The 26914-nt window shown below is 32.8% G+C and overlaps 2 protein-coding genes across 4 annotated transcripts in view; one reads left to right on the plus strand and one right to left on the minus strand.

Annotated features, from left to right (window-relative positions):
• The window catches only part of LOC106663998 (scavenger receptor class B member 1-like), a 48867-nt gene extending 41316 nt beyond the window's left edge, over positions 1-7551 (minus strand). Inside the window, exon 1 of the mRNA XM_014389296.2 lies at positions 7360-7551. Within this exon, the coding sequence (XP_014244782.1) occupies positions 7360-7531 (172 nt within the window). The 5' untranslated portion in view covers positions 7532-7551. The remainder of the gene's footprint in view (positions 1-7359) is intronic.
• An 80-nt stretch (positions 7552-7631) lies between these two features.
• Positions 7632-25598, plus strand: LOC106663999 (STAM-binding protein). 3 transcript variants are annotated; one of them, XR_001340122.2, is made up of 10 exons: positions 7632-7800; positions 20093-20265; positions 20328-20426; positions 23794-23962; positions 24083-24312; positions 24392-24566; positions 24641-24778; positions 24835-24944; positions 25036-25112; positions 25171-25598. XR_001340122.2 is itself a non-coding variant. In XM_014389299.2 (10 exons), exons 1-10 carry the CDS (start codon positions 7654-7656, stop codon positions 25240-25242), a joined length of 1413 nt encoding a protein of 470 aa, XP_014244785.1. In that variant the 5' UTR covers positions 7632-7653; the 3' UTR covers positions 25243-25598. The 3 variants fall into 3 exon arrangements, 2 of the variants coding, with proteins under 2 accessions (XP_014244785.1, XP_014244786.1); XM_014389299.2 differs by having other exon boundaries at positions 25013-25112; XM_014389300.2 differs by lacking the exon at positions 7632-7800 and adding an exon at positions 19930-20037 and having other exon boundaries at positions 25013-25112.
• Positions 25599-26914: the final 1316 nt, after the last annotated feature.

A 26914-nucleotide genomic window follows, 5' to 3' on the forward strand; every position in this document is an offset into this window, starting at 1 on the left:
TGATCGACTAGACAGTGCATAACACCTTGACTTGTATCTAAATTTAACGTTATTACGAAATTTGGAAAGCTGAATTTCTCTTCTTTGAAGCTAGGACGATAACGATTAAATTTTAGCCATTATGAGTGAGATAGATAACGAAAAAATCAACAAAACCAAAAAATAATATGCAGAATTGTATTACGTACATCAAGCATATAAAAAGCTACAAAAACCAAAAATAAATTTAGTTAAAGGCAAGTGCAATATTGGAAGGGGAAAATTTTAATTTTTTGATGACAATTTGTATTCAGGGGATTTATAGAGTACAAAAAATTAATATCATCTTCGTTTCTTGCCAAAAATATATTTTCAACTAGTTTTCTTGGTCAATAATTTTAATATCAACGATACCATTGGCTAGAATGTATTTAAATTGCTTAATTTATTCTCGTTTCCTGGAGGTGGTTAACAAACACGCTCGGACAAATGTAGAATAGTTTATTTAAAAAAAAGTTCTAATGCTATTTTGATTCTTAATTCGTTGAATATATTTGTTAGATTATAGGTTTTTTCTTTCTTATGTTTATGGATGTAGTCAAGTATGTTTTTGTTTTGTTCTCTGTGGTGCTGTTTTGTTATTGTTTGTGCGTTTTTTTCTCGAAAGATCTTGCGTAGTAACCCTTGTTGCGTGCAATTGTTTTTAGTACGTTTTTGTATCTAAATTTGACTGCGGTACTGTTTTTATTCTATCTGCCATTAAAATTATATTTTGTGTCCATGTGGCATGTATATTTTTGTAATTGCTAGGCCTAGAAAATTTATACTATTAGTTTTCTATTGCTGTATGTTTTTAAAGTTAGGGGTTAAATGCCAAAGTTCTTTTTGCTCTCTGCCAAAGAAAATTGACTTAAATTGAAAAAAAAAAAAAAAAAAAAAATCCATTTACATTTAGCGGTCTGACCAAATTACTTCTTTCAATTAATTAATCTTTTTTATGTAAGTTCTTGGTTGAAATGAAAAAGTTAGTGTCACGAGCGGGATTCGAACCGACGACCTTCGGTCAACACGCCGCTGCTCTAAACTTGAGCTATCGTAACCAAAAAAGCGACGTATTTAGCCGAATGTCGTCGGTTCGAATCCCGCTCGTGACACACTTTTTCATTTCAGCCAAGACCTTACATAAAAAGATTAATTAATTGAAAGAAAGAATAATGTTGAACAAAACAACTGGGTAAAAAATCAATCAAGTGTGAAACATTAAAATCGAATTTTTACGCTTTAATTTTTTTATTTATTGAAACACAATCCGTATAATTATTATAGTTAAAAATTAATTTAACCTAATGAATTTAGTCACGCTATTTGACTTCCATTCCTTTTTACTTGTTCCTAGACAATTTATTTCTAAAGAAAGCGCTAAATAAAATTTCAAAGCGCAATAAATTTTAAATTTTACATTACAATTAATTAAGGTTTTTAGTTGAGCGGGATTCGAACCCACGATCTTCGGCTACATACGCCGCCGCTGCTCTACCACTTGAGCTATCGTGAACTCGATCCACTGGGACACTAACTTCCCATCTCAACCCCACCTTTTGAATTTTCCCTCCTTTTTGATACTTCATTTTGCTTATTACATTTTATTAGGTTTCGTGGTCCGCTTGACCAAATAAATTCTTGTCAATTAATTAAGGTTTTGGTTGAGATAAAAAAGTCAGTGTCATGAGCGGGATTCGAACCACAACCTTCGGCTTGATACGCCGCTGCTCTACCACTTGAGCTATAGTGACTTTGAGCCACACGGACACCAACTTCCCATCTCAACCCCTCCTTTTGAATTTTCCTTCCTTTATGGCGTTTTTCTCCGTGGCCATTTCGTTTGTCGCCGAGAATCAAATAGATTACACGACATTTGAAAAATGGCAAGAAGGAGGGAAAATTTAAAAAAAGTGGGGTTGAGATGGGAAGTTAGTGTCCGAGTGGATCAAGATCAGGATATCTCAAGTGGTAGATCAGCGACGTATTTAGCCGAAGGTCGTGGGTTCGAATCCCGCTTGTAACACTGACTTTTTTATCTCAACCAAAGATCATCTGCTACTAGCTCTATTTTAATTTGTATTTAACTAGAGCATGTCCTGGACTATTTAGGGTTTTTAATACCTTTCTGTTAATGATTCTATTTTTCTATAATTGGGTTGCTTTTGCTTGTCTCATACTTTGCATACGTTCCACGTCTTTGTTGTGTTCTTTAGCAATCCAAAATTACGCTTCTTTTTATCGCTCTTGTTTATGCCAGAAGTCTCCTTTTCAGCTTCGTTATCTGAAATTCCCCCATGACCTGGAACCTGCTGTTTAGACTATTGAATCCAAAAATTTAGGTAAATTCGGATTAGTTTTGAATTGATATCGAAGGCTTAAAAAACCTAAAGAGCAGCCTGGCTACTTGATAATTTTTATTATAGTTCTAAGCAGTTATTTTATGACTAGCAATTCCGTTTGAAATATTGTTATGGTGGATTCCAGGACCATGTAAATGTGGCTTATTGTAGAAAACTTGAATGTAATTAAAAAATGAACTAATAACTATGAAATAAACCAAACTGAATTATTTTTCTTTGGACAGATTTTTTTGTCAGATCTGTTATAAATGGCTCTATTCTGTTTGACGTTTTTCAAATTGAATTTGAATGTAGATTTTATAGGGTTTTTTATAAACTTAAGACCAACAGGTCAAAAATACAAATATGTGTATCTACATGTATAAATTTAACAACTGACCTATCACCTAATGAGGAAGGCATAATAAATTATCATTCTTGGACCACATCCCTGACCCCAAACATCAATATTTCACAGCTGGTCGATCCGTAACTAATTTTTATTTTTAATGTGCCTTACATGCAATTTTGTTTGATAATTGAGATCTAAAACGAAAGGTTATCTTTTTTAGTTCTTCTATCTTTTTTATATTTTTCAGGTTTGCTGACGTTTCATAAATTTTACCTACAGGAACTATAGATAAATAGAGATTCCTTGAATAAAAAGAGAATCAAACATACTGCAATGTAAAAAATTGTAATATTCATGACTTGATTTTTAAAAACATTTCTACTGTTTTCTCTATAGAGTCATGGTATTTGACTTGCACGCTCGTTTCTTAAAAATATACAGTTTGTTGTTGCATTGTTTTTTTTAGGCTTAAATTTTCTCCCTCCAGCCTTGTTTAAACAAATCTGTAATTTTCTCGTCCATTTTCATTGAGAGGCGGTTAATTATAGTGAGATTCTTACATAAACAAATCTTTTAATTTCACAAGTCACGCACTTCGACATGTTGCTTATCTGCACCTAGGGGAATCCGAAGGAAACGAAAAATATTTAATATTGACATTCGCAAAAGCAAATTTCTTTATCTCAGCCGACATTATTTCGAACGCATTCCTTTTTCTTGAATTTCACCGAAGAAAGAATCTCGCGTTTTAACTTCGGCTAAAGAGAAGTAGAAGTAACATAAACAAACTAATTAAAATTAAAATAAGAAGAAAAGAAATATTTCATTTGAAAAAATTGATTATGCTATAATATGCGTTTAGAACTAATTGAAACAATAAAAAAAATCATTCGTCGGAAGTAGTCTGCTTAAAAAGCCAAACAGCAGTGCATTTTGTTTGTGTTCATTTAAGGTGAGAAATGCCAAAAAAAATTATTTTCCTGGCTCATGAGTCAATGCCAAAACAGACAATACAAAAGCAATTAGATTAAATTATTAAAGGAATATCAATTAATAAAAATAATCTTAAAAGTATCCATAACAAAGCCAGAATATTTAAAAAAAATTACTTAAAAAAGTTATTTTCCTGGCTCATGAGTCAATGCCAAAAGAGACAAAACAAAAGCAATTAGATTAAATTATTGAAGAAATATCAATTAATAAAAATAAATTTAAAAGTATCCAGAACAAAGGCAGAATATTTTAAAAAAAATTACTTAAAAAAATTATTTTCCTGGCTCATGAGTCAAAGGCAAAACAGACAATACAAAAACAATTAGATTAAATTATTAAAGGAATGTCAATTAATAAAAAAATCGTAAAGTATCCATAACAAAGGCAGAATATTTAAAAAAAAATTACTTAAAAAAGTTATTTTCCTGGCTCATGAGTCAATGCCAAAAGAGACAAAACAAAAGCAATTAGATTAAATTATTGAAGAAATATCAATTAATAAAAATAAATTTTAAAGTATCCAGAACAAAGGCAGAATATTTAAAAAAAATTACTTAAAAAAATTATTTTCCTGGCTCATGAGTCAAAGGCAAAACACACAAACCAACAGCAATTAGATTTAACTATTAAAGAAAAATTAATAAAAATAAACTTAAAAGCATCGAGAATGAAGGCAGAATATTTAAAAAAATATTTTTCTAGGCTCCTAGGTCCCATTGGCAAGAATGTTCGGACAGAGTTGTTTTATTTTTTTATTTCATCCATATTTTTCTCACCCATAACGACATAAAATCTAAACGTTTGATATATCTAATAAAAATGTATTAATAAATTTAAAAGTATCCAGAACAAAGGCAGAATATTTAAAAAAATTACTTTAAAAAATTATTTTGCTGGCTCAGGAGTCAAAGGCAAAACAGACAAAACAACAGCACTTAGATTTAACTATTAAAGAAATATTAATTAATAAAAATAAACTTAAAAGTATCCTGAACAAAGGCAGAATATTAAAAAAAATTAATTATTTAAAAAAAAATTTCTAGGCTCATGAGTCAATGCCAAAACAGAGACAAAACAAATGCAACTAGATTTAATTATTAAAGAAATATTAATAAATAAAAATAAACTAAAAAGTATCGAGAACAAAGGCAGAATAATAAAAAAATATTTTCTAGGCTCCTAGGCCTAGGTCCCATTGGCAAGAATGTTCGAACAGAGGTTTTTTTTCATCCATATTTTTCTCACCCATAACGACATAAAATCGAAACATTTTATATATATAAAAATAAACATAAAAGTATCTAGAACAAAGGGAGAATATTTAAAAAAATTAATTTCTTAAAAACTATTTTCTAGGCTCACGAGTCAATGCCAAAACAGAGACAAAACAAAAGCAACTATATTTAATTATTAAAGTAGTATTAATTGATAAAAACAAGCTTAAAAGTATCTATAAGAATGGCAGAATATTTAAAAAATTAATTACTCAAAAAATTATTTTCTACGTCCCATTGGCAAGAATGTTCGGACAGAGTGTTTTCTATTTTTTTTTTTTTTAATTTCATCCACACTTTTCTCACCTATAAGGACATAAAATCTAAACATTTGATATATCTAAATATAAACTTAAAAGTATCTGAACAAAGGCAGAATATTTACAAAAATTAATTACTCAAAAAATTATTTTCTAGGCACACGAGTCAATGCCAAAACAGAGGCAAAACAAAAGCAACTAGATTTAATTATTAAAGAAATACTAATTGATAAAAATAAACTTTAAAGTGTCCAGAAGAAAGGGAGAATATTAAAAAAATTAATTACTTAAAAAATATATTTTCTATGTTCGGACAGAGTTGTTTTCTATTTTTTTTTTTTTGTATTTCATCCACATTTTTCTCACCCATAAGGACATAAAATCTAAACATTTGATAAATCTATCTATATGTATAATACAGATATCTATATATATATTGATAATCTAAATATAAACTTAAAAGTATCTGAACAAAGACAGAATATTTACAAAAATTAATTACTCAAAAAATTATTTTCTAGGTTCACGAGTCAATGCCAAAACAGAGACAAAACAAAAGCAACTAGATTTAATAATTCTCTTAAGAAGAAGAAGAATACATTTATTATTAAAAATAATTAACAGAGCCGGAGTTGGAATTCTTTTGATTATAGCATAATTTAATTTATTTTGCAGCGGTAATATTAAAGAAATTTTAATTAATATAAAAAATACCTCTAAGGTAAAAAATACTCTAAGGTAAAAGTCGTATTTTTATACCCAGTAATAAAAATTAATCTTAGAAGTGGAAATAATATTTAAAGGAAAAAGTGGTATACTATTAACACCGAGCTACTTCCCATATAGAGCTGTCGAAATTCGGCTAGCAAAGGACATTAAAAAAAAATATTATCCTTAGAGGATCCTTTCTCAATCAGGACAAATAATTGAAGTAATAATTCTCCTTCTCATTTTGAACAACAACCTCAATTGACAAAGATTCATTCCAGACCGCAGTCTACAATTGTCTATTTAACGATTGGTTACCTCTTTTTCTAAAATGGATTTTAAGTTTGATGAGCTTTTTGTAAATTTTCCAAAGCGAAAAAACAAATCACTCGTCAGTCACTGATAACCCTAGTTGTTCTTTTTAAAACGGAAATTATCATATTATAAAACTTTGCAGACATACTCAATCATCAGATAAGATAAGATTAATTATCGAAATAAGCAAAAGCTTAAAAATTATTTATGAGCGCAGACAAATAGATTAATTTTGTTTAAAAGCGTTGTTTAAGCATTTAATTACTATAAACAAATAGCTACTACACAAGATCCTGAATTTTCCTTATTTTTTTTATTATGTTTAATATTTATTTTGTTTGTATTATTTTTTAAACCCTCAAGACTTCGTGCGTTTTAATTTTTTATATTTAATTTAATTTTTTATATTTATATTTATAAAGAATGTGTGGTAATTAGTGACCGTTAGTCGATAATTATTCAGAAATCGTGAGATGCGGTCTGGTGTGATGTAGGTTTCAGAAAAAAATTTTCTTTATCGTGCCAACGTTTCGATCTTTATTGTGATCATCTTCAGGGGTCAAAGTGTTTCAACGTCGTGTTGAGAGTGCACGACACGCAAGAATGGCACAATTACACAGAAGACAAACACTGAAGATGATCTCATTAAAGATCGAAACGTTGGCACGATAAAGAAAATGTTTTTCTGAAACCTACATCACCCCAGACCGCATCTCACGATTTCTGAATATTTATAAAGAATAAATTAAAAAAACACCCTGCATGACTTTGTGACAAAATATGATTAAAAGGTAAGTGTTTATATTTATTACTGTAAACGTAAACCTGAACTGACCTAACTCAACATATAATTTAGAAAAGGAGCGAGGTTTGTTATTAATTAATTATTGTTTAGAGGTTCTTATAGAATAATTGATTGACGTCAATTAATAATAGATAAGCATGAATTGATTCAGTTTAATTTTATTAGTGATTAAAGTTTTAAAAAATTAAAGATTTTTTTAGGAGGTGTTTGTATAGAATTATGTTATGTTTAGTATGGTTTTTAATATAAAATTTATTTTATTGAAGTATTTCATAATAAAAAAATTACTTACATAAACCTCTTTTGAAAAATAAACACATCTCTTGTCTGTTTTGCTTCGGTTTCTTTTTGCTCTTGTCTGGCATGCAGTTGAAAAAGTCCCTGATTTTCATTATAAGTGTGCTCTGTCCTGAGTGCCCGCCTTCAACATTAGGGCATGTAGTGTAGCCGCTGTCCTTCGACATCTTCTCACTACAAATTCCAAATAGACACTGAAATACGATCGAGCGTGTTATCTCCCGTTTCCGTCGGGGTCAGGGCTCTCGAGCCGAAGATAAGCGGCTATCGCGAAGAAAGAAAGGGAGGAATGCCGAAACTCAGATTAGCAATAGACGTTCTGATGATGAGCGGCCGGGCCGTGAGCATTTGTTCCGAGGGCACATGGTCACTGGGGAACGTTGGTACCTTGCGATGCGAAGAAGTAGGAGGAGGACGACGAACCGTTTGGGGATGGGTAAGACCAATTCTCAGCCTTATCCCCACTCGACTATTTAAGCCGCAGTTTATTTTTCATTGTAAATATTCAATACCTCATTTAACATATGCTTCCGTGGTAATTACATGAATATGTAAACCCATTATCATTTCTTTTTTTACGTTTTTGCTTCATCTATTCGATTTATAACTATTTATCTATCTTACACAAAACTATATTTACTGTAATAACAATAATAAATTTATTATAATAGGGCGAATCATAAAAACCGATTTCAATTTCTTGGGGATTGTAAGGTTAAAGCCATTGTTTGGCTTCAAACAAATTAGATTTCATACCACTTTAATCCATAGACTATGCGAAATGAACGTGTAAAAAAAATTGATTTCTTCTTGCCTTCAGATTTGTCTTATAGTTTGGTTAAATATGTCGGTAAAATTAGGAATTTTGATAATATTACACCTTTACTGGAAATGTAAGTTTGTCTGAATGGACAGTGTGCAGATGGTTCTAGAAAATTTGAAACCAGTGACATCAGCTTGGACGAAAATCATCATACCATTACTGAAAATGTAAGTTTGTCTGAATGGGCAGTGTGTAGATGGTTCTGGAAAGTTTGAAGCCGATGACAACAGCTTGGACAAAAATCATCATACCATTATTGAAAATGTAAGTTTGTCTGAATGGACAGTTTGCAGATGGTAAAATTTGAAGCCGGTGACATCAGCTTGGACGAAAATCATCATACCATTGTTGGAAATATAAGTTTGTCTGAACGGACAGTGTGCAGATGGTTCCAGAAAATTTCAAGCCGGTGACATCAGCTTGGAGTGGAAAGAGGGTTCTGGATGATAATCATCATACCATTATTGAAAATGTAAGTTTGTCTGAAAGGACAGTGTGCAGATGGTAAAATTTGAAGCCGGTGACATCAGGTTGGAGTGGAAAGAGGATTCTGGACGAAAATCATCATACCATTATTGGAAATGTAGGTTTTTCTGAATGGACAGTGTGCAGATGGTTTCAGAAAATTTCAAACTGGTGACATCAGCCTGGAGAGGAAAAACGGTTCTGGACGGTAATCATCATACCATTATTGAAATGGTAAGTTTGTCTGAATGGACAGTGTGCAGATGGTTCTAGAAAATTTGAAACCGGTGACATGCGTTGAAAGAGGGTTCTGGACGAAAATCATCATACCATTGTTGGAAATGTAAGTTTGTCTGAATGGATAGTGTGCAGACGGTTTCAGAAAATTTGAAGCCGGTGACATCAGCCTGGAGTGGAAAGAATGTTCTGAACGGTAATCTTCATTCGATGAGGAAGCTCTGCGGGATTCTGTTGAGGCAGACCCAACGAAAAGTACTCGGAAATTGGCAAGAGAGTTTTCCACATAAATCGTGGAATGCATAACGTGGGGAAAGTGAATCGCTCATTAAGATTGGTTCCTTATGAGTTGACCATTGAGCTGGCCCAACCCTGAGTAGAAATTTGTCAACAACTTTTGAAAAACCCAAATGACCTTCGTCAAAAGAATAGTTGCGATGAAAAGTAGATATACTGCAGGACCAAGAAACAAAGGGTAGACTGTAATCAGCCTGCTTCCCCAATCGGTAAACAAGAACAAGACAAAAGAGACAATGCTCTTAACAATGTATTTTGAAATTACGAAGGCATAATTTCATAATAAGTTCATTCTACATGGCCGAACCGTTGATTCAAAACTTCATTATGACTTGAGCTTCTCCCTCACCCTGCGATCATTGGTTTGCAAGGTGGTGGTTTGGAATCAGACCTTGTTACGTACACAATACTGAAAGTAGCGAAATTACACATTTATTTTAAACTGTTTATTTAACAAATCTACCTAATCTTCTATCCACCTATCTAATATGTACTTATGGAACCTATCTATGTACCATGTTACGTATTATTATTATCTATAGTTGAACGATCTGCCCTATCTTTAAAATATGAAGGATCGACCTCTCCTCGTATTCTCTGTGTATCAACCCATCTAACTTTTCTAATATCTCATAAGTTTCTATCTAACTATTTATTATCTAACTATTATTCGATGTATTGTCAGAAGTAAGAATCGGTCTGCGAAACCATATTTCAATTTAATCCCTCCATTCATCTAACTCGCTTTTTATCTATTTGTTTTAATTAATTTATCTGTTTACATGTTTGTCCTTTGCCTGCTTATCTAGTTAATCTCTTATTATATTTTCTATCCATAAAATCTGTTTGTCTGTCCAAGAATTCTACTTTTATCTGTCTGTCTGATTCTCTTTCCCTCACTCTCGCTTTTCTCATTCTTTCCTTATGTCTTTTACTGTTTGTATCACAGTGTATATGTCTATTTTTCTTCTCTCTCTCTCTCTCTCTCTCTCTCTCTCTCTCTCTCTCTCTCTCTTTCTTTCTTTTCGTTCTGACTTTCTCGCTTTATTTGTCTGAATATCTGCCTTTTTGTCTTTCTCTATTGCCTGTCTGTGGCTTGATGTCTATTTCTCTCTCTCTCTCTTTCTTTCTCTACTTAATTTTTCTATCTATCTGTATCTATGTCTCTTTATGTCCTTTATATATTTTTCCATCTGTCTCTGTCTCAATTTTTCACCCTCTCTTTCTACCTGTCTTTCACTTATTCTGTATGTCTTTCTCGCTCTATCTGCCCTTCTGTATCCTTCCCTCCTCTCACTCCCTCTCTGTCCCTGTCTTCTTTATATTTCATTCTGAATATCTTTTCCGCTTTATCTGTCCGTCTTTATCTCTGACTCTTTATGTGTTCCTTTANTCTCTCTCTCTCTCTCTCTCTCTCTCTCTCTCTCTCTCTCTCTCTCTCTCTCTCGTCATCGATTTAATATTCAATTTTAGCACAACATTTGTATTTGCAAGAAAAGATCTTGGCCTGATTCCTTTATAATTCTTGCTTCACAATTATTTTGAATTCACTGATTTCGTGGCCCGCTTGACCAATTAATATATTACAATTAATTAAGGCTTTTAGTTGAGATAAAAAGTCAATGGCACGAGCGGGATTCGAACCCAGGATCTTCGGCTAGATACGCCGCTGCTCTACCACTTGCTCAAGTCGGACACTAACTTCCCATCTCAACCCCACCTTTTGAATTTTCCCTCCCGGTTAGTGTCCGAGTGGATCGACGTCACGATAGCTCAAGTGTTAGAGCAGCGGCGTATCTAGCCGAAGATCGTGGGTTCGAATCCCGCTCGTGCCATTGACTTTTTTATCTCATCTAAAAACCTTAATTAATTGTAATTATTTTGAATGTTTAAACAGTGAGAAAAGCTTAAAAATCCAACTTCTAACTTTTCCTGGAAGTCCCTATAATTAAATTAAACTATTTGAGAGACGATTTGACCAATTTTCAGTCTAAAAACCGGTTCTAAATATAAAAATTATAAATATAAAATTTAAATAAAAATTTCAATTTTTAAGGTCGATATTTGTAATGTTGTTACACACTGTTCGTTTTCTTTATTCTGGGAGAAGTTAAATGTTGAATTTTTAATCTTCCAGGTTCTTTATGTTTTTATTGGAATAAAAATGTTTTGTAGACAAGGTCGAAGAATTTATTAAACCAATCATCGAAAATATGTTATTAATCGTGTATTTTTCACCTTCAGTATTAAGTAGATGATGATGCTAGAGCAAGATTAAAGAAGAAAGAGCCACAGGGAAAAGTTTTATTTTTTACATTTATTTCGATGGATTATGTATGAATTGATACTTTTACCAGATCGCGAAGCTTTTTTATTATTTCCTCATCGTTTCATTGTCCTTGATGGCCGAGGGGGTCCGTAGTGCACAATGACGTTTCCTGCGTCGGCCGGGGAGTGAGTCCGGGACTTGCTGACCTTCTGAACGCATTATAAAAACACAACAACAAAAAGTTGAAGCACGAGACAAACAGGTGTTCCATACAAAAGCAAACGAGACAATTTTATATTTAAAATTGTACAAAAATTACTTTTGAAGCTTAGAGATAAGGGTACAGAACGAAGAGGAAAATTTAAAAAAAACCTTTTGAAAAAAGCCATCCAAAGATATATTTAAAAAAGGAAATCGTTTAACGATATGAGCATAAAGTATTTCATGGATTGTTAAAAATTTGTATTTTTGTCTTCCAAGGCTTTCCTTTTGACGCAAATAATAATAAAACGTGCGAGGAAAATGCCACTTCCGATCTGATTTTTTATGTGAAAAAGTCTAAATATTTAAAGAATAATTCTAAACGATTAAACCTTCGAAAATCGTTCATCTTCTGGCCCCTCAAAGAATCCTGACCCTTCATAGTCAGTAAAGCCCGGAATGATTGGGTGTGTTGGGAAAATTTTTCGGATCAATTCTTTTATTCGAAAAATAATTGCTATGGGAACTTTACGCTTGTTATATGAGAAACATTTGGTTAGTCGAACAAAAAAACGACAGCTACAAACCTACTGGCTGTTACTAAAGTCCTTGGACTTGAAAACGTCAAATCCCTCTTGGATTTTTAACCATATTACATATCATGACTTACAAAGATTACTGCTTCGTTTTAAGATTTATTTTTCGGCAAAAATATACTACGTTGTCTTGTGAAAACTTAGAAATCCGGGATAACTAAGACGAACAAAATGCCTGGTACAAATCACTTCCAGAAGACATGTGTCGATTTAGAAAAAAAGCTCCATCTTCCAAGCAACTTTAGTAGTATTAGTCCAGTTCATGATTCTTTTGGATCCTTGTTTTTTCTTCCGATTGGGGAACCTCCATTCTTTTTCCTTAAGTTTTGTTTGTTTAACAAACCGAAATAAGAGCCAATTGGAGGTAGGAGACTCCCAGGTTGAGAAGGAAAAGGAGGAAGATGAGGTCGAGGTCTAGGTCTTTAAAGTTGGAATGATCAAGACAGGTTTAATGAGTTTGTTTTGACACACATAAATAAAAACTGATAGATAGTGAAATAGGAAGGAAAATGATAAAAAAGCAGATGCAGAAGCAATTAACCTCATCCGAGTGATGCCCATTAAATAGCTGGTAATTTCTATAATAAAAACTCGTTTATTTATTCATCAGAATGTAACAAGGTCGTTGTTTTAAAATGTTAGTGCCTTAGTGTAATATTTAATCAACAATTTTTTTCAGCGCAGTTGTTAATTCTTTTTCTTGGTTACGCTTTGACTTTTACCAGAACGCAACGATTTGTTAAGGACATCTCAGTGTATCCTGAAGACCTTGGCGGTTCCTCTACTAGGCAGCTTGCAAAGGTCAGACAAGTCCATGTTCAACTGTGTCTTTTTCTTCCTGGCAAAGTTAGGAAGGCATGCCTTGTTTCCGCAGTTTCCAGTTTCTGTACCTCCGGTGACTGTAGACCAGTCAGCAGACCTACTATCATTTTAATCCTGACAAACTACAAACGTTCCTGACGTTGCTGTGATGGTCCTTTGATCAATCATTTCGCATGCTTTTATCCTGACACTGAAGACTTTATTCATTGTCTGTTCTTTTTTTGGCAATTTGGTACGCTGTAAGATGGTTCACGGCTTCTTCACATTCATCTAATTTTCCTTGGTTGGTTTTTCGGCCTCTTCGTTTGGATAACAGGGTCTTCACTAATGAGGTTAGCGCGGCCTGGTACTGTACTCTGTACTCTCATAGTTCAATAGTCACAATTTTCGCATGACAGAGGCTTATATGAATTCTAGTTGTTGATTTATTTTCGTAGATAAACATAGATGTTATACTCGTCTATATACCAGATGTGAGCATTAATCCTATAGACACCCACGAACCTCATCCTCCTGAAGCATTAATTGAGCATGTCCCTGCATTAGCCTGTGAATGTGTGAAGCACCCTGTATGAAGGTTTGCAGTGATGGTATTCAGGAGGACTTCCAGGGCAGCAGTGGCTGTCGTTCTCCAATAATTCCTAGACATGTTTCTCTCTGAGTGTAAAACTACATGATCATCAATTTAGTCCCAAGCTTTTTCCACAAAGGGTTTGGGTGATTCTATTTAGCTGCTTATTGTAAGAAAGTCTTTGGTCAAAGATATTTAATTTCTTTAGAAAAGGGTATTACAATTTCATTTAACGTAAGTGGCTTATGCCCTCCAAGCGCCATTTTTGTTCGTCAGGTAGACTGGGGTGGTTATAGAAATGGGATGACGCAATAAAACCTTTTGGGTGATGCAAGGTCGAAAAATTTTAGACTCCAAGCTTTCTTGCCATTTGGCTTTAAGAGCAGACAAAACAATTATTTTTAATTAATTAAGGTTTTTAGTTGAGATAAAAAAGTCAGTGTCAAGAGCGGGATTCGAACCCACGATCTTCGGCTAAATACGCCGCTACTGTACCACTTGAGCTGTCGTGACCTCGATCCACTCGGACACTAACTTCCCATCTCAACCCCACCTTTTCAATTTTCCCTCCTTTTTGACATTTGAAAAATGGCCGAGGTCACGATAGCTCAAGTGGTAGAGCAGCGGCGAATCTAGCCGAAGATCGTGGGTTCGAATCCCGCTCGTGACACTGACTTTTTTATCTCAAAGAAAAACCTTAATTAATTGAAAGATATTAATTGGTCAAACGGACCACGAAACTTGGGAATTATTTTTAATAATTTAATTACTTTTCAAAATTGTCCCTCCTTTTTGCCATTTTAATAAAATTTAATAAAATATAATTTAATCAAATTAAAAAAAAAAAAATGGCAAGAAGGAGGGAAAATTCAAAAGGTGGGGTTGAGATGGGAAAGTGTCGAGTGGTAGAGCAGCGGCTTATCTAGCCGAAGGTCGTGGGTTCGCATCCCGCTCGTAACACTGACTTTTTTATCTCAACTAAAAAACCTTAATTAATTGAAAGATATTAATTGGTCAAGCGGACCACGAAAATTAGTGAATTTTATCCAATATCCATCTTATTACAACATTTGGAAAGCTGGATTTTTATTTCTCCTTAGTGAGAAAAATAACGATGAAATCAACGAAAACTTATCAAAATGTTTTATTTTATATGTACAATTATGATATCTGTACCGAGACCACGTTTATGCCAGCACGTGTAGTTTATTGTCTTTATAAACGTCTTTTAACGTCTCTTTTCGAAATACTAACAATTTTGCGATTTTTGAACATATATCAGAAGTATCCGGAAGGCGAAAAATTAAAAAAATATATTTTTTTGATTTTTTTTTCAAAAATTTGTATTTAACCTTTTTTGGGTTTAAGAGAACGAATATCAGCTATTTCTTGCCAATAAAATGATATTTTAATATCATATAAATAATTTTTTTTAGCCAGAAACTAAGTCTGTATTTGTTTTTTGCACCCTTAAACAGCCCTTGAAATCTAAAATTCCTAGTTCTAACTTCCCCTTGGCACTGTTATAATAACCAAGGTGTAAAACTTATTGCATCTAAATTAATTAAAAGGCTATAAAGCTATATAATTATGACATTTATTGACCATCTAAACATAGATAATAATGTCATAGTTATTGCCTCTAGTAATTTTGTTATTTGATTTATGATGCACACTATTTCATTTAAAAGACGGTTTTTTATTTTATCAAAATTTATAACATTACTATTACATAAAAAATAAGAGTGGTGATAATTTTTTTTTTATTACCCTCAAGTAATGGCCTGGATTTAACTTTGATATAAAGTTTCTAGGTATTACAAATATCAATTGCATTAAATGCACATTCGGTTGATCAAATTACATAGATAATTATAAAACAAAACGTTTTCGAGGTTTTACAAAATAAAATTAGTTTTTAAAATTTCAAGAATTTAATTTTAAGTTAAAATTGGCTATCAAATCAAATGGCATGTTTCAAGAGAAAATAAATATTCTAATTATATTTGTTGCCAAATAACAGTTTGTAGTTCATTTTTAGAAAACTGGGACTAAATTTTGGATGAAATTTTATAAAACCGTTTGCATTAGTAAGAGAAATATTAACGGAATTTTTTAAATACATTTACATACATGGATAGATTGAGGATAGATATAAAATTTAATAGATCAGATGACAATATGGATAGATAAGTAATCGATGAATGGATGATTGGATAGAAAGGTCGAAAGGAAGAGAAATAAACGAAGAAAGAAAGAGACTGTGTGTGGGCAAGAAGGCGAAAGAGAAATAGAAGAGATTTGAGAGGGAGAAAGGGGGGAGAGAGAGAAAGAGAGAGATGGCAAGAGAAATAGAACGAAATTACTGAAAGAGAGAGAGAGAGAGAGAGAGAGAGAGAGAGAGAGGGAGAGAGAGGGTGAGAGAGAGAGAGAGAAGGAGATAGAGAGTGAGAGCAAGAGAAATAAAAAGAAAATGATAAAAAGAGACTATGAGGGAGAAACGGATAGAAAGAGACACACACACTGAGATAAAGGGGGAGAGAGATGGCAAGAGAAATAGAACGAAATTAATAAAAAGAGAGTGTGACACACACTCAGAGAGAGAGAGACAGAGAGAGAGAGAGAGAGAGAGACGGATAGAAAGAGACACACACACTGAGATAAAGGGGGAGAGAGATGGCAAGAGAAATAGAACGAAATTAATAAAAAGAGAGTGTGACACACACTCAGAGAGAGAGAGACAGAGAGAGAGAGAGAGAGAGAGAGGGAGAGAGAGAGAGAGGGAGGGAGAGAGAGATGGCAAGAGAAATAGAACGAAATTAATAAAAAGAGAGTATGAGGGCGAGAGAGAGAGAGAGATGTCAAGAGAAATAGAACGAAAATGATAAAAAGAGAGTGTGACATACACTGAGAGAGAGAGAGAGAGAGAGAGAAGGAGATAGAAAGTGAGAGCAAGAGAAATAGAAAGAAAATGATAAAAAGAGACTATGAGGGAGAGACGGATAGAAAGAGACACACACACTGAGATAAAGGGGGAGAGAGAGAGAGAGATGGGGCAAGAGAAATACAAAGAAATTAGTAAAGAGAAAGAGAGAGACAAAAGGGAGGTAGAAAATGAGAGCAAGAGAAATAGAAAGAAAGTGATAAAAAAAGAGTCCGGGAGAGAGGGAAAGAGAGAGAGACACACACATAAATAGATAGATGGATAGATTGAGAGAGAGGGGGTGAAAGAGAGGGCAAGAGAAATATAAAGAAAGTAATAAAAAGAGGGAGATAGAGTGAGATAGACGAAAGGAGCGATACAAAGTGAAAGCAAAAGAAATAGAAAGAAAGTGATGAAAGAGAATGTGAGACAGAGGATGAGAGAGAGATAGGGCAAGAAAAATAGAAAGAAAGTAATAAAAAGAATGAGTTAAAGAAATGGAGCGATAGAAAGTGAGAGCAAGAGAAATAAAAGGAAAGTGATGAAAAGAGAGTATGTGAAAGAAACGGAGAGAAACTGTCGCACACAGAGATAAAGAAAGATAGAAATATGGCAAGAGAAATAGAAAGAAAGTAATAAAGAGAGACTGAGAGTGAGTGAGATAGACAAAAGGAGAGATAGAAAGTGAAAGTAAGAGAAATAGAAAGAAAGTGATGAAAAAGGGTGTGAGAATGAGAGGAAGAGAGAAAGAGAGAGAGATTTGATAATTAGACGTGCACAGGGAATTTTGTAATTTTATTTGCCTTCTCAAATGCTTATTTTTAATTTGCTCTAGTTTGAATTTCCAACGGCTAATACTGTTAGCAATTTTGACACAATGATCATTGTTTCCACAAACAACCTTGACCGATTTTTCTCTGAACTGATCGCTTAACATCCTGATATCTTAAAATTAATAAGACGATATCTACAATTCTTTCTTTGGGAGTCGTATCTCGGTTTTATCGGTACGCAAAATTAAAACAATGAGTTCCCCCTCAGCCGTCATTGTTTTTTCTATGTCTGATTAGTCTTAATCATCAGTATAAGGATTAATTTAAACTCGACGATAGGTCGAAATTTATATGGGTGTTTTTTATTAGTTATAAACGAATTTTAATCACTCCTTTGGTTCCACGAAGTCTACTTTTTAAATCTGTAATTTCGACAGTTGCAATAAAGTAGTAATATTTCACGTGCACTCCTAATATTTTGAACTCTTCACGTGGTTCGTGTAGGTTTTGGTGATAGATCAAGGTTGAAACGTGCTACCGAGGTTAATAAAATGTTTTGTTATTTAATTGGTGAGATATTAAAAAAGTGATTTGAGGCAGATGCATGAAAACATGTTTATGTCGATTAGTCTGATTTCAACAACATTTCGGCTACAATTTTTAATAATCCAAGCTTTTCTTATCGACGTATCGACTTTAATCTAATATAGTTTATTTGAAAGTCGTCATTGATTGTTGATTGATAGGGAGATGATTGATATGAATTTTCTTTCAGTCGTGCACTGCACAAAGAAGGAGAAATGTAAACTGGAGGATCTGATAACGTGCTAAAATTATCAACTCGTTTTAACAAGATAACACTATTGTTCTATTTTGCCAGGCTATTTGAAGTTGAATAGTAAGTGGAATGCTGGAAAAATCAGATTTTACATGACACACAGGGCACAATAAAGAAATACGCGCTTAAATATATGAGCCAATTTTCAGTAGAGAATTTTAGCGGAGTTTTAACCATAAAGCATAGCTTCTCATAATTCCGCCAAGTTGCATAAATAAATCAATTTTTTTAAAATTATTGTAGTTGTTTCACGTCAGAAGATGGAAGGTAAAACATATATAAATTATTTGAGTAAGTAAATATATTTTGAATTTTTGAAGAATAGTTTGATTCGTATGCGCCATTACAAAAGAACAGAGAAGAAGAAGCAAAGGAAGAAAGAGATAGGCAGACGGAGTGAGCCAAAAAGAGAGAGGAAGAGAGCGAAATACTGACAGATAGACAGGTAGAAAGAGACAGACAGAAAATAGAAAATTTGATTAAAAGTTTGTAAGTGAGAGAAATATTAAGTGCAGGTAAACATAAATTACATTAAGTGGAATATTAAAGAAAATTATCATGCAAGCCCCATTACAATGGAACATAAAATTCAAATCCGGAAATGGGAGTGAAAAAGAGCGAGAGAGAGTGAGAACGAGATAGATTTATATAGATAAATAAATAGAGAGAGACGGATAGAAAAAATGAAATATATAAAAAGTGAAATGAGAGAAAGAGAGAAACAAAAACTTCGATGAAACAAAGTTTTCATTACTGAGAGAAATATTACGTGTAAGTAAACTTAAAGTAAGTAATTAAATGAAATGGTAAAAAAAATTAGCGTGGAAGCCACATCACGAAGACACACACGTTCAAACTCCTGCAACGGGAGTGAGATTAATAGAATGATAGATAGATAGATAGATAGATAGATAGATAGATAGGTAGATAGATAGATAGATAGATAGATAGATAGATAGATAGATAGATAGATAGAGAGAGAGAGAGAGAGAGAGAGAGAGAGAGAAACAGACAGAGCAGAGAGAGATAGATAGATAGATAGATAGATAGATAGATAGATAGGTAGATAGATAGATAGATAGATAGATAGATAGATAGATAGATAGATAGATAGAGAGAGAGAGAGAGAGAGAGAGAGAGAGAGAAACAGACAGAGCAGAGAGAGAAGATAGATAGATAAATAGATACATAGAGAGAGAAAGAGAGGATAGATAGATAGATACATAGATAGATAGATAGATAGATAGAGAGAGAGAGAGAGAGAGAGAAAGAAAGAGAGAGAGAGAGAGAGAGAGAGAGAGTGAGAGGGAGAGAGGGAGAGAGAGAGAAAACCAGAATCTAAATTACATTTTGTTTAAATAATGAAATAATCGCAGAATTAGAGAGAAAGAGACAAAGGCAGCGATAATTAAATAGATATATAAATAGACAGATAGATAGAGATAGAGAGAGAAAAAGAGAGACAGAGAGTGAGAGGATACAGCTAAGATGAAAAAAGAGAAAAAAAGAGGCTGAGAGGGAAAGGATGAAGAGAAATTACATTTAAAAAATATATTAAAATCAGACTATGTTGCGGGGTAATTATGAATTTTAGCTGTTCCTTCTTCTTGAAAAATATTTAAGTGTTATATTTAAAAAATCCTGAAAAAACAGAACAGTTTCAATAATGAATGTAGGATGAAATCTCCGAACTTTGATTAATTCAGTCAATTTTCATAGATTATTGACATTGATTTGTTCACCGATTTACCGATTTGTGACGTCACATCGAGACATCTCGCTTTAAATAAATTACGCACAATTGAATCAGCTGACTGTCAAGTTTCGGAAGCAGAGCGTAACCTCGCGATCTTGTTCGGTTAGTGATAATAATGATTAGTCATAGAATATTCCTTTTTTCTCCTTTTTCATAGATTGACACCTGCGGATCCTTCGTCACCTCGGTTATTTCCTTCGTTGTCGAAATGGAAATGGACGAAGACAACGTTACAGACAAGACTATAGTTTTGGACCCGATTTCCAGGCTGAAAATCGTGACAAAACAAGCCAGCGAAGTAGAGATCGACAACAACATACCTCCTATAAGGTGGATACTATAGCTTTCCAAGTCTGTTTACACTTGTAATAACGTCTCATCGCGTTTTACAGATATTACAAATCAGGCTTGCAAATGGTCCGCATGGCCAATGTCTATCTGGAAGAAGGTGCCTTAGAAAACGCCTTTACACTCTACATAAAATTCATGACGTGAGTACTACAACATAAATATTTTGCTAGTCATTTTTCAATTGTTGGTTGACGTATTGTGGTATCGACGTTTGCCTCCGACATAAGGGCTGGTATGATACACCATACCAGGTTGATGTCTAAAAAAATATTGGGTTTTCTGGAAAGTAATATGTATATAATAAATTTACATTTGATGGATTATTCTTTTGTACGAATGTCAGCAATTTTTAATCCCCTTCCAAACAAAAATGTTTGTTTACATCAATAGCATTTCATAACTTGAAATAATTCAATGTCAACGCTTGATTGTCGTGCAATTTCATTTTACGAGTTTCAACTCGGAACGGTGCCCAAATGGCCAGAAAGTCTGGGGCTAGTGTGACCGAGAGCACCGTTCGGAGATTATTTAAAAAATTTTGAGATGGAGACGCCTTTCAAACAAAGGATGATGGTGTTCTGTGAGCTTTGGAAGAAAATCCCAGAATAGCAGAGGATTTTCCAGTTAGCAAATCAACCATCACTGACCACCTTAATGCAAAAGGTGAAAAAGCTCGGAAGTTAGGTCTCTCTTGACTCTTCCCCCCCCAAAAAAAAAATCGTTATAAGATTCACACAACCCTTGTTTGCCAAAACAGAAACGAATCTTTTCTGGATAGAATTGTATGAAAAGTGGATTGTCTATTATAAAAGCGGACGTTGTGGACAGTGTCTCGACAAAGGAGAAGCAGCAACACATTCTCTCATAAAAAAGGTGATGGTGATTCTTTGGTGGGCTTCATTTGGGCTGATTTACAACCTCATCTTGAATCAATGCCGAAATGTATTATTTTCGAATTGAAACACTAGAAATTGGCATTATTGAAGCCATCTTTGGTCAATAATGCTACACACACTTGGCCCACATGTGACAACAAGAAAACTTTTGGATCTTTGTTGTGATGTTCTGCCTCACCCTCCTTGTTCTCCAGACCTTTCGCCTACCAACTTCCATTTTTTTCAGACAGATTTTTTTCCAGATAAAATTTTTTTGAGTGAATGCATTTACAGAATTTGTCAATAATAAAGACACATAATTCTATTAAAATGATGTAGAGAATTTACCATCACGTTGGGAGAATTGTATTGAGAGTGATGATGGTATTTTAAATAATAAAAAAATGTTTAAAATAATTTATTTAATTGTTTTTATTTTATAACCATAAACCTGCATTATTTTCCTGACAGCCCAATAACAAAATTAGCTTGTATTTTGCTATATTTCACAATATGTGCAACCATCATGTACTTTGTATCTTTAGTCCAATGTGCAATCAAAGATTAATTCTAAATTGATTTCCCCTAGCGAAAAGGCCTATAAATATTACTGGTTAGAAAGTATATAAAACCTTAATTTTAGAAATTAGTTCAGTTTCCTTTCGCTTAAAATGTCTCTTTATAAATAAGTGTATGTACAGAAATGTAGAGAAAGTTAGCTTGATGTTTAATTGAACAGTGTTTCAGTGGCTCCATATAGAGAGCGTGTAGGGATGCCACATGAATAAGCCATCACTACCAGGTCAAATCCAAGTTTTGCCAGTTCTTTATATATTTTTAAAAAAAAAATTTTTTAATCACAGATAGCCAAAACATGCCACTTAGTTTTTTGGTATCCACAAGCCCCGCAACTTTTTCAACTTGAATATTAATCCCCAGGATCAGATAGATGGATTTGTTGATCTCTGTGCTGTAATTCTAGCTTTTTACACAAAATTAATACACAAAGAAGAAAAAAAAGTTGGCCACTTTTTTAAAAAAAGTAAATACTTGCAATTGTTATAATTTTTGTTGTTTACTGGATTTTTTTAAAAATAATTATAAGTTCAATTAATTACAGTTTTAAGTTGAGATAAAAAAAGTCAGTGTCATGAGCGGAATTCGAACCCACGACCTTCGGCTTGACGCCACGAAAAATAGCGAATTTAATGAATTAAAATGAAGTATACTTCACTAAAGCTCTCCGTGGCCATTTCACTTGTCACTGAGAATCAAATAGAAGTATCAAGCTGAAGGTCATGTGTTCAAATCCCGCTCGTGACACTGACTTTTTTATCTCAACTAAAAACCTTAATTAATTGTAATATATTAATTGGTCAAGTGGACCACGAAATTAGTGAATTTAATGATTTAAAATGAAGTACACTTCACTAAAGCTCTCCGTGGCCATTTCACTTGTCACTGAGAATCAAATAGATTACAGACATTTGAAAAATGGCAAAAAGGAGGGAAAATTCAAAAGGTGTGGTTGAGATGGGAAGTCAGTGCCCGAGAGGATCGAAGTCACGAATAGCTCAAGTGGTAGAGCAGCGGCGTATCAAGCCAAAGGTCATGGGTTCAAATCCCGCTCGTGACACTGACTTTTTTATCTCAACTTAAAACCGTAATTAATTGAATGATATTAATTGGTCAAGCAGACCACGAAAAATAGTGAATTAAATTATAAGATTTAGACAAATAAAAAAATATCTTCATACATAGAAGCAATGCTTTAAACTTAAACGATAAGCCATGATGAGGGGGGCGTCAGTGGCCGCAAGGTTTAGTCTTTGACACGGCGCTGTAAGGTAAAGGTCCCGGGTTCGAATCCAGAGGCCCTGCATTCGAACCCGACATACTTACAAATGGGCTTTTTTTCAAAAACACTGGCACCCTGAGGGTTTATATGACTGCTGTTGCGAACCCTCGTAAAAAAAATAAAAAAATAAAACCACATCGCACATGTAATCAAAAGTTTTGTTTTGAACCTCTTTTGGGCAGTGCGGACACATATTTTTTCATCATCAAACGATGAAATCAGTGCAAATTTTGCAAACCTCGGCCTCCCTAGTACCAAAATACGTTTGTACAATAGGCATGGATTATGGGTTTTGAAACCAAGAGAAAGAAAATATTTTAAAATTTATAGCGAATTATTGGCGGTATTAAAGTTATAAGAAATGAAAAAGAAAGATTGAAGGTGAGTGTAATTATTAGCGTGAGTGTGCAGAACAGAGAGTTGATAGAGGAATATTGAATACTCTATGACCTTTAATTAGATTAGTTATGAAATATGTGTAAAGGGTGAGAGAGAAAAAAACTGTTAAAAACATTCCTGAAAAGTCACCATGTTAATATTCATTATATTTATGTATATGTGTCATATTTAATAACATAATAAACAAAAAACAAAAAAAAAAAATATTTCACCACATTACTTTGTTTTTATTCATTTTTATGATTTTAAACAGCTATATTTTTTGAGAATTCGTCATTTGCTTTGTATAACAAAATATTGGATTTTTTTCTTAAAACTTTTTCACGTACATTTTTAAGTTTTTAAAGCTGTTAACATAAGAATGTATGTTTTTAGATTATTTCTGGAGAAAATCAGGAACCACCCAGAGTTTGAAAAAGTTCCAAAATCCGACAAACAAGTGAACTCACAAAAATTGAAAGAAGTCCTTCCGAAGGCCGAACAGTTGAAGAAACAGTTGCTAGCACAGTACGAGGAGGAGTACGATAGATATTTGAAAGATGTGGTACACTTTTTCTTTTATTATTTAAAGTTAGCTTATTTTTATTTTATAATTTCTGCTCGATACGGAAAAAAGTGTAAAACTTAATTGAACTCTTTATTAAGAGGAATTTTCTTTCCATAGAAGAGGCGGGAGAAGTTTATGAGGAATAAAATGGTCATTGACGAGAAATCTAAACCTAGTGTACAATCAGCCCCAGCGAAGAATTCCGTAAACAATAGTCAACCTCTCAAATTGAATATAAATCCCGTACCTCCGTTGCTCGAAAACCTGAGTTATCCAAATAGCGACACTTTTCTTCCTCCGGCTCCATTTAAAAACTCGAGCGCCGATAAAAGTGATTTGAAATCAAGGTTTTCTTTTGCCTATTTCATGATTTTTTTTTTATTTGATTTGAAACCATATGACTAATAATAAATTTTGTTTATTTAGCAAACCTATTATCAACAGAAGTTCAAAGCCTTCATTCCTCGTCTGTCCCAATGTACCACCGAGCAAGCTGAGGATAGTCATCGTACCTGGAAATTTGGTGTCGCAGTTTCTCCTTCTCGCGAGGAAGAATACGGATTTAAATATAGAAACCGGTGGGATTTTAGCGGGAAAATTGGTAAAAAATATTAACATGTTATAAAGATTAATAAATTAAATATATATAATGGAATAAAATGACTGATTTTTCAGAAAAGAGAGCAACTTCTCATCACGCATTTATTGGTGCCTGAACAAGTTGGTACGTGTGACAGTTGTACCACTCAGAGGGAAGAAGACTTGTTTGATTATCAGGAACAGCACGATTTGATTACTCTGGGCTGGATACACGTAATTATTAAACTGCAATGAAATATCAATTATGTTTAAAAAAAAAAAAATTTCAGACCCACCCAACACAGACGGCATTTATGTCAAGTGTGGATCTTCATACCCATTATGCCTATCAAAGGATGATTCCTGAAGCAATCGCTATTGTGTGCGCTGTGAATGACAAGTAAATTTTTTAAATAAATTAATCAAATATGGATATTTTATTTAGATTGGTATAATTTTTTTTTTTAGCAATGTATTCTACTGTTTAACAGATTACGGATTATATTTTATCAGTAATTGCACACAGACGGGATTTCATCCTCATCCGACCGATAACAACATATACACAGTAAAAATTAATTTATATATAAATCAATGTTGTACAATATAACATTGTGTTTTTTTAGGAGGCGAAGCATATTAAACCAGATCCAAGAGCTTCGCTTGAAATCGTCGATTTAAGACGGACAAAACGTTAATTTAATAAATATAAAAATAAATAAAAAATAATAAACAGGCATTAGTGTTGTTAAGATATATGCATTTGTATATCATGATGGAGGGTATCACTAAAACACGTATTTTAGTATGCACTGCGAGGGAACAAAATGACATATAAGCAGTTCCAGCTGGCTCGTCACCGAAGTAAAAGTATTAATAAATTTTATAAAATCTCCCTTTTTTTCCCCCAGTTTTTGTCACTCTCGCTTTCTCATCTTTAACCGAAGGTTTTTTTAAAAGATATTCATCAAAACTTGTTTAACAGATGATTCTGTAGAATATTTAAAGATGATCATACTTAATATCGTTATAACAATCAATTTTTTACATAATTCAAATTAAAAAAAAAAGAAAATCGTTAGATTTTTGTATTATTTACAATTTTTTAAAATTATCCATTACTTTAATAGTTTTTTTTCCCCCATTTAGTACAATAATTGTAGAAAATGAGGACTCTAATCAGACCTAGACTATTTATTATTAAGTTTATTTATTTGATATTAGATTTTAAGTAATATATTTTTTTTAATGTAACGTTTAATACATTAAAAAAAAAAAAAACATAACATTTCCTCCTTTTGTTATGCTCAATAGATAAAACTATTTTGTGTTCCTAATTTAATTTGAAATATGTTTTATTAATTATAATGTTAATGTTTACAATAACCCTGCTATCTTTTCGTAGTTCACTAGGTACAATGGATATTTAACATAGGGACTTCAAAACAGAAATGTAACTAATATATAAAATAAAAAGGGACAGATGAGAAAGCTTTGAGGTATAATTATTTAGAAATCAGCTTGGGATTAAAATATTTTTATTGAAAAAGTATTGTGATTGCACATTCTGCTTTAAGCTTTTTTAAAATTATTATTTTGGAAGTTGTTATTATTATTTTTTTTTTTGTATTACATACTTATATATTTCAAGAAAAAAAAGGTTTTTTAATTTTCTAGTCAATTAGTTTTTTATGCTAATAAAATGGAGGTTATTTATAAATTTATTTTATTCGTTTTGACTCTTTTTTTTAAACCGTAATTCCTTTTATACAATTTTTCATTAAGATATTTGGGCAAAGAAAAGCCCTGTTGAACATGACGGTTTTACGCCCTTCCACCACAAGTTATAGATCTTGCTCATTTGAACAAAGTCGAAATTTGGTCATATTAAACCTTTATTTTGGTTTCTTCTTAATTTGGTCATGCCTGATATTCGACCAGACCAGCTAAGATCACGGATTATCAGAGACAACCGAACTAAATGCCCATTAGCCTGCAGATTTCAACAGAAAATTTCAATTTAAAATTGTAATTTGATCGCAGTTTTCTTTTGAATTTCATACTTGTTCTGGCATCCCAAAGCTCTCTTTTGGCCCACTATTGTTTCTTTTATTTATTAACGATATGGATTTTTCCTATTCAGATGAAATGATAATTTATTGTGAAATTTTGATATAATTATCTTACAAAAGTCTGTACAAACTTTTAAAAAAAAGTTAAAATAAAGAAATATACAATATGAAAAATATAACAATATACAAGCAAGCTAAGAAAACAAATGAAAAAATTATTTAAGTATTAAACAACATGTAAAGTAAGAAAATAGCTTAAAGAGTGTTTCATATAAATATACCTAAAAAAATCACATCA

Source organism: Cimex lectularius, unplaced genomic scaffold (assembly GCF_000648675.2).
Source record: "Cimex lectularius strain Harlan isolate CLEC.00 unplaced genomic scaffold, Clec_2.1 scaffold26, whole genome shotgun sequence".
Taxonomy (NCBI): Eukaryota; Metazoa; Arthropoda; class Insecta; order Hemiptera; family Cimicidae; genus Cimex; species Cimex lectularius.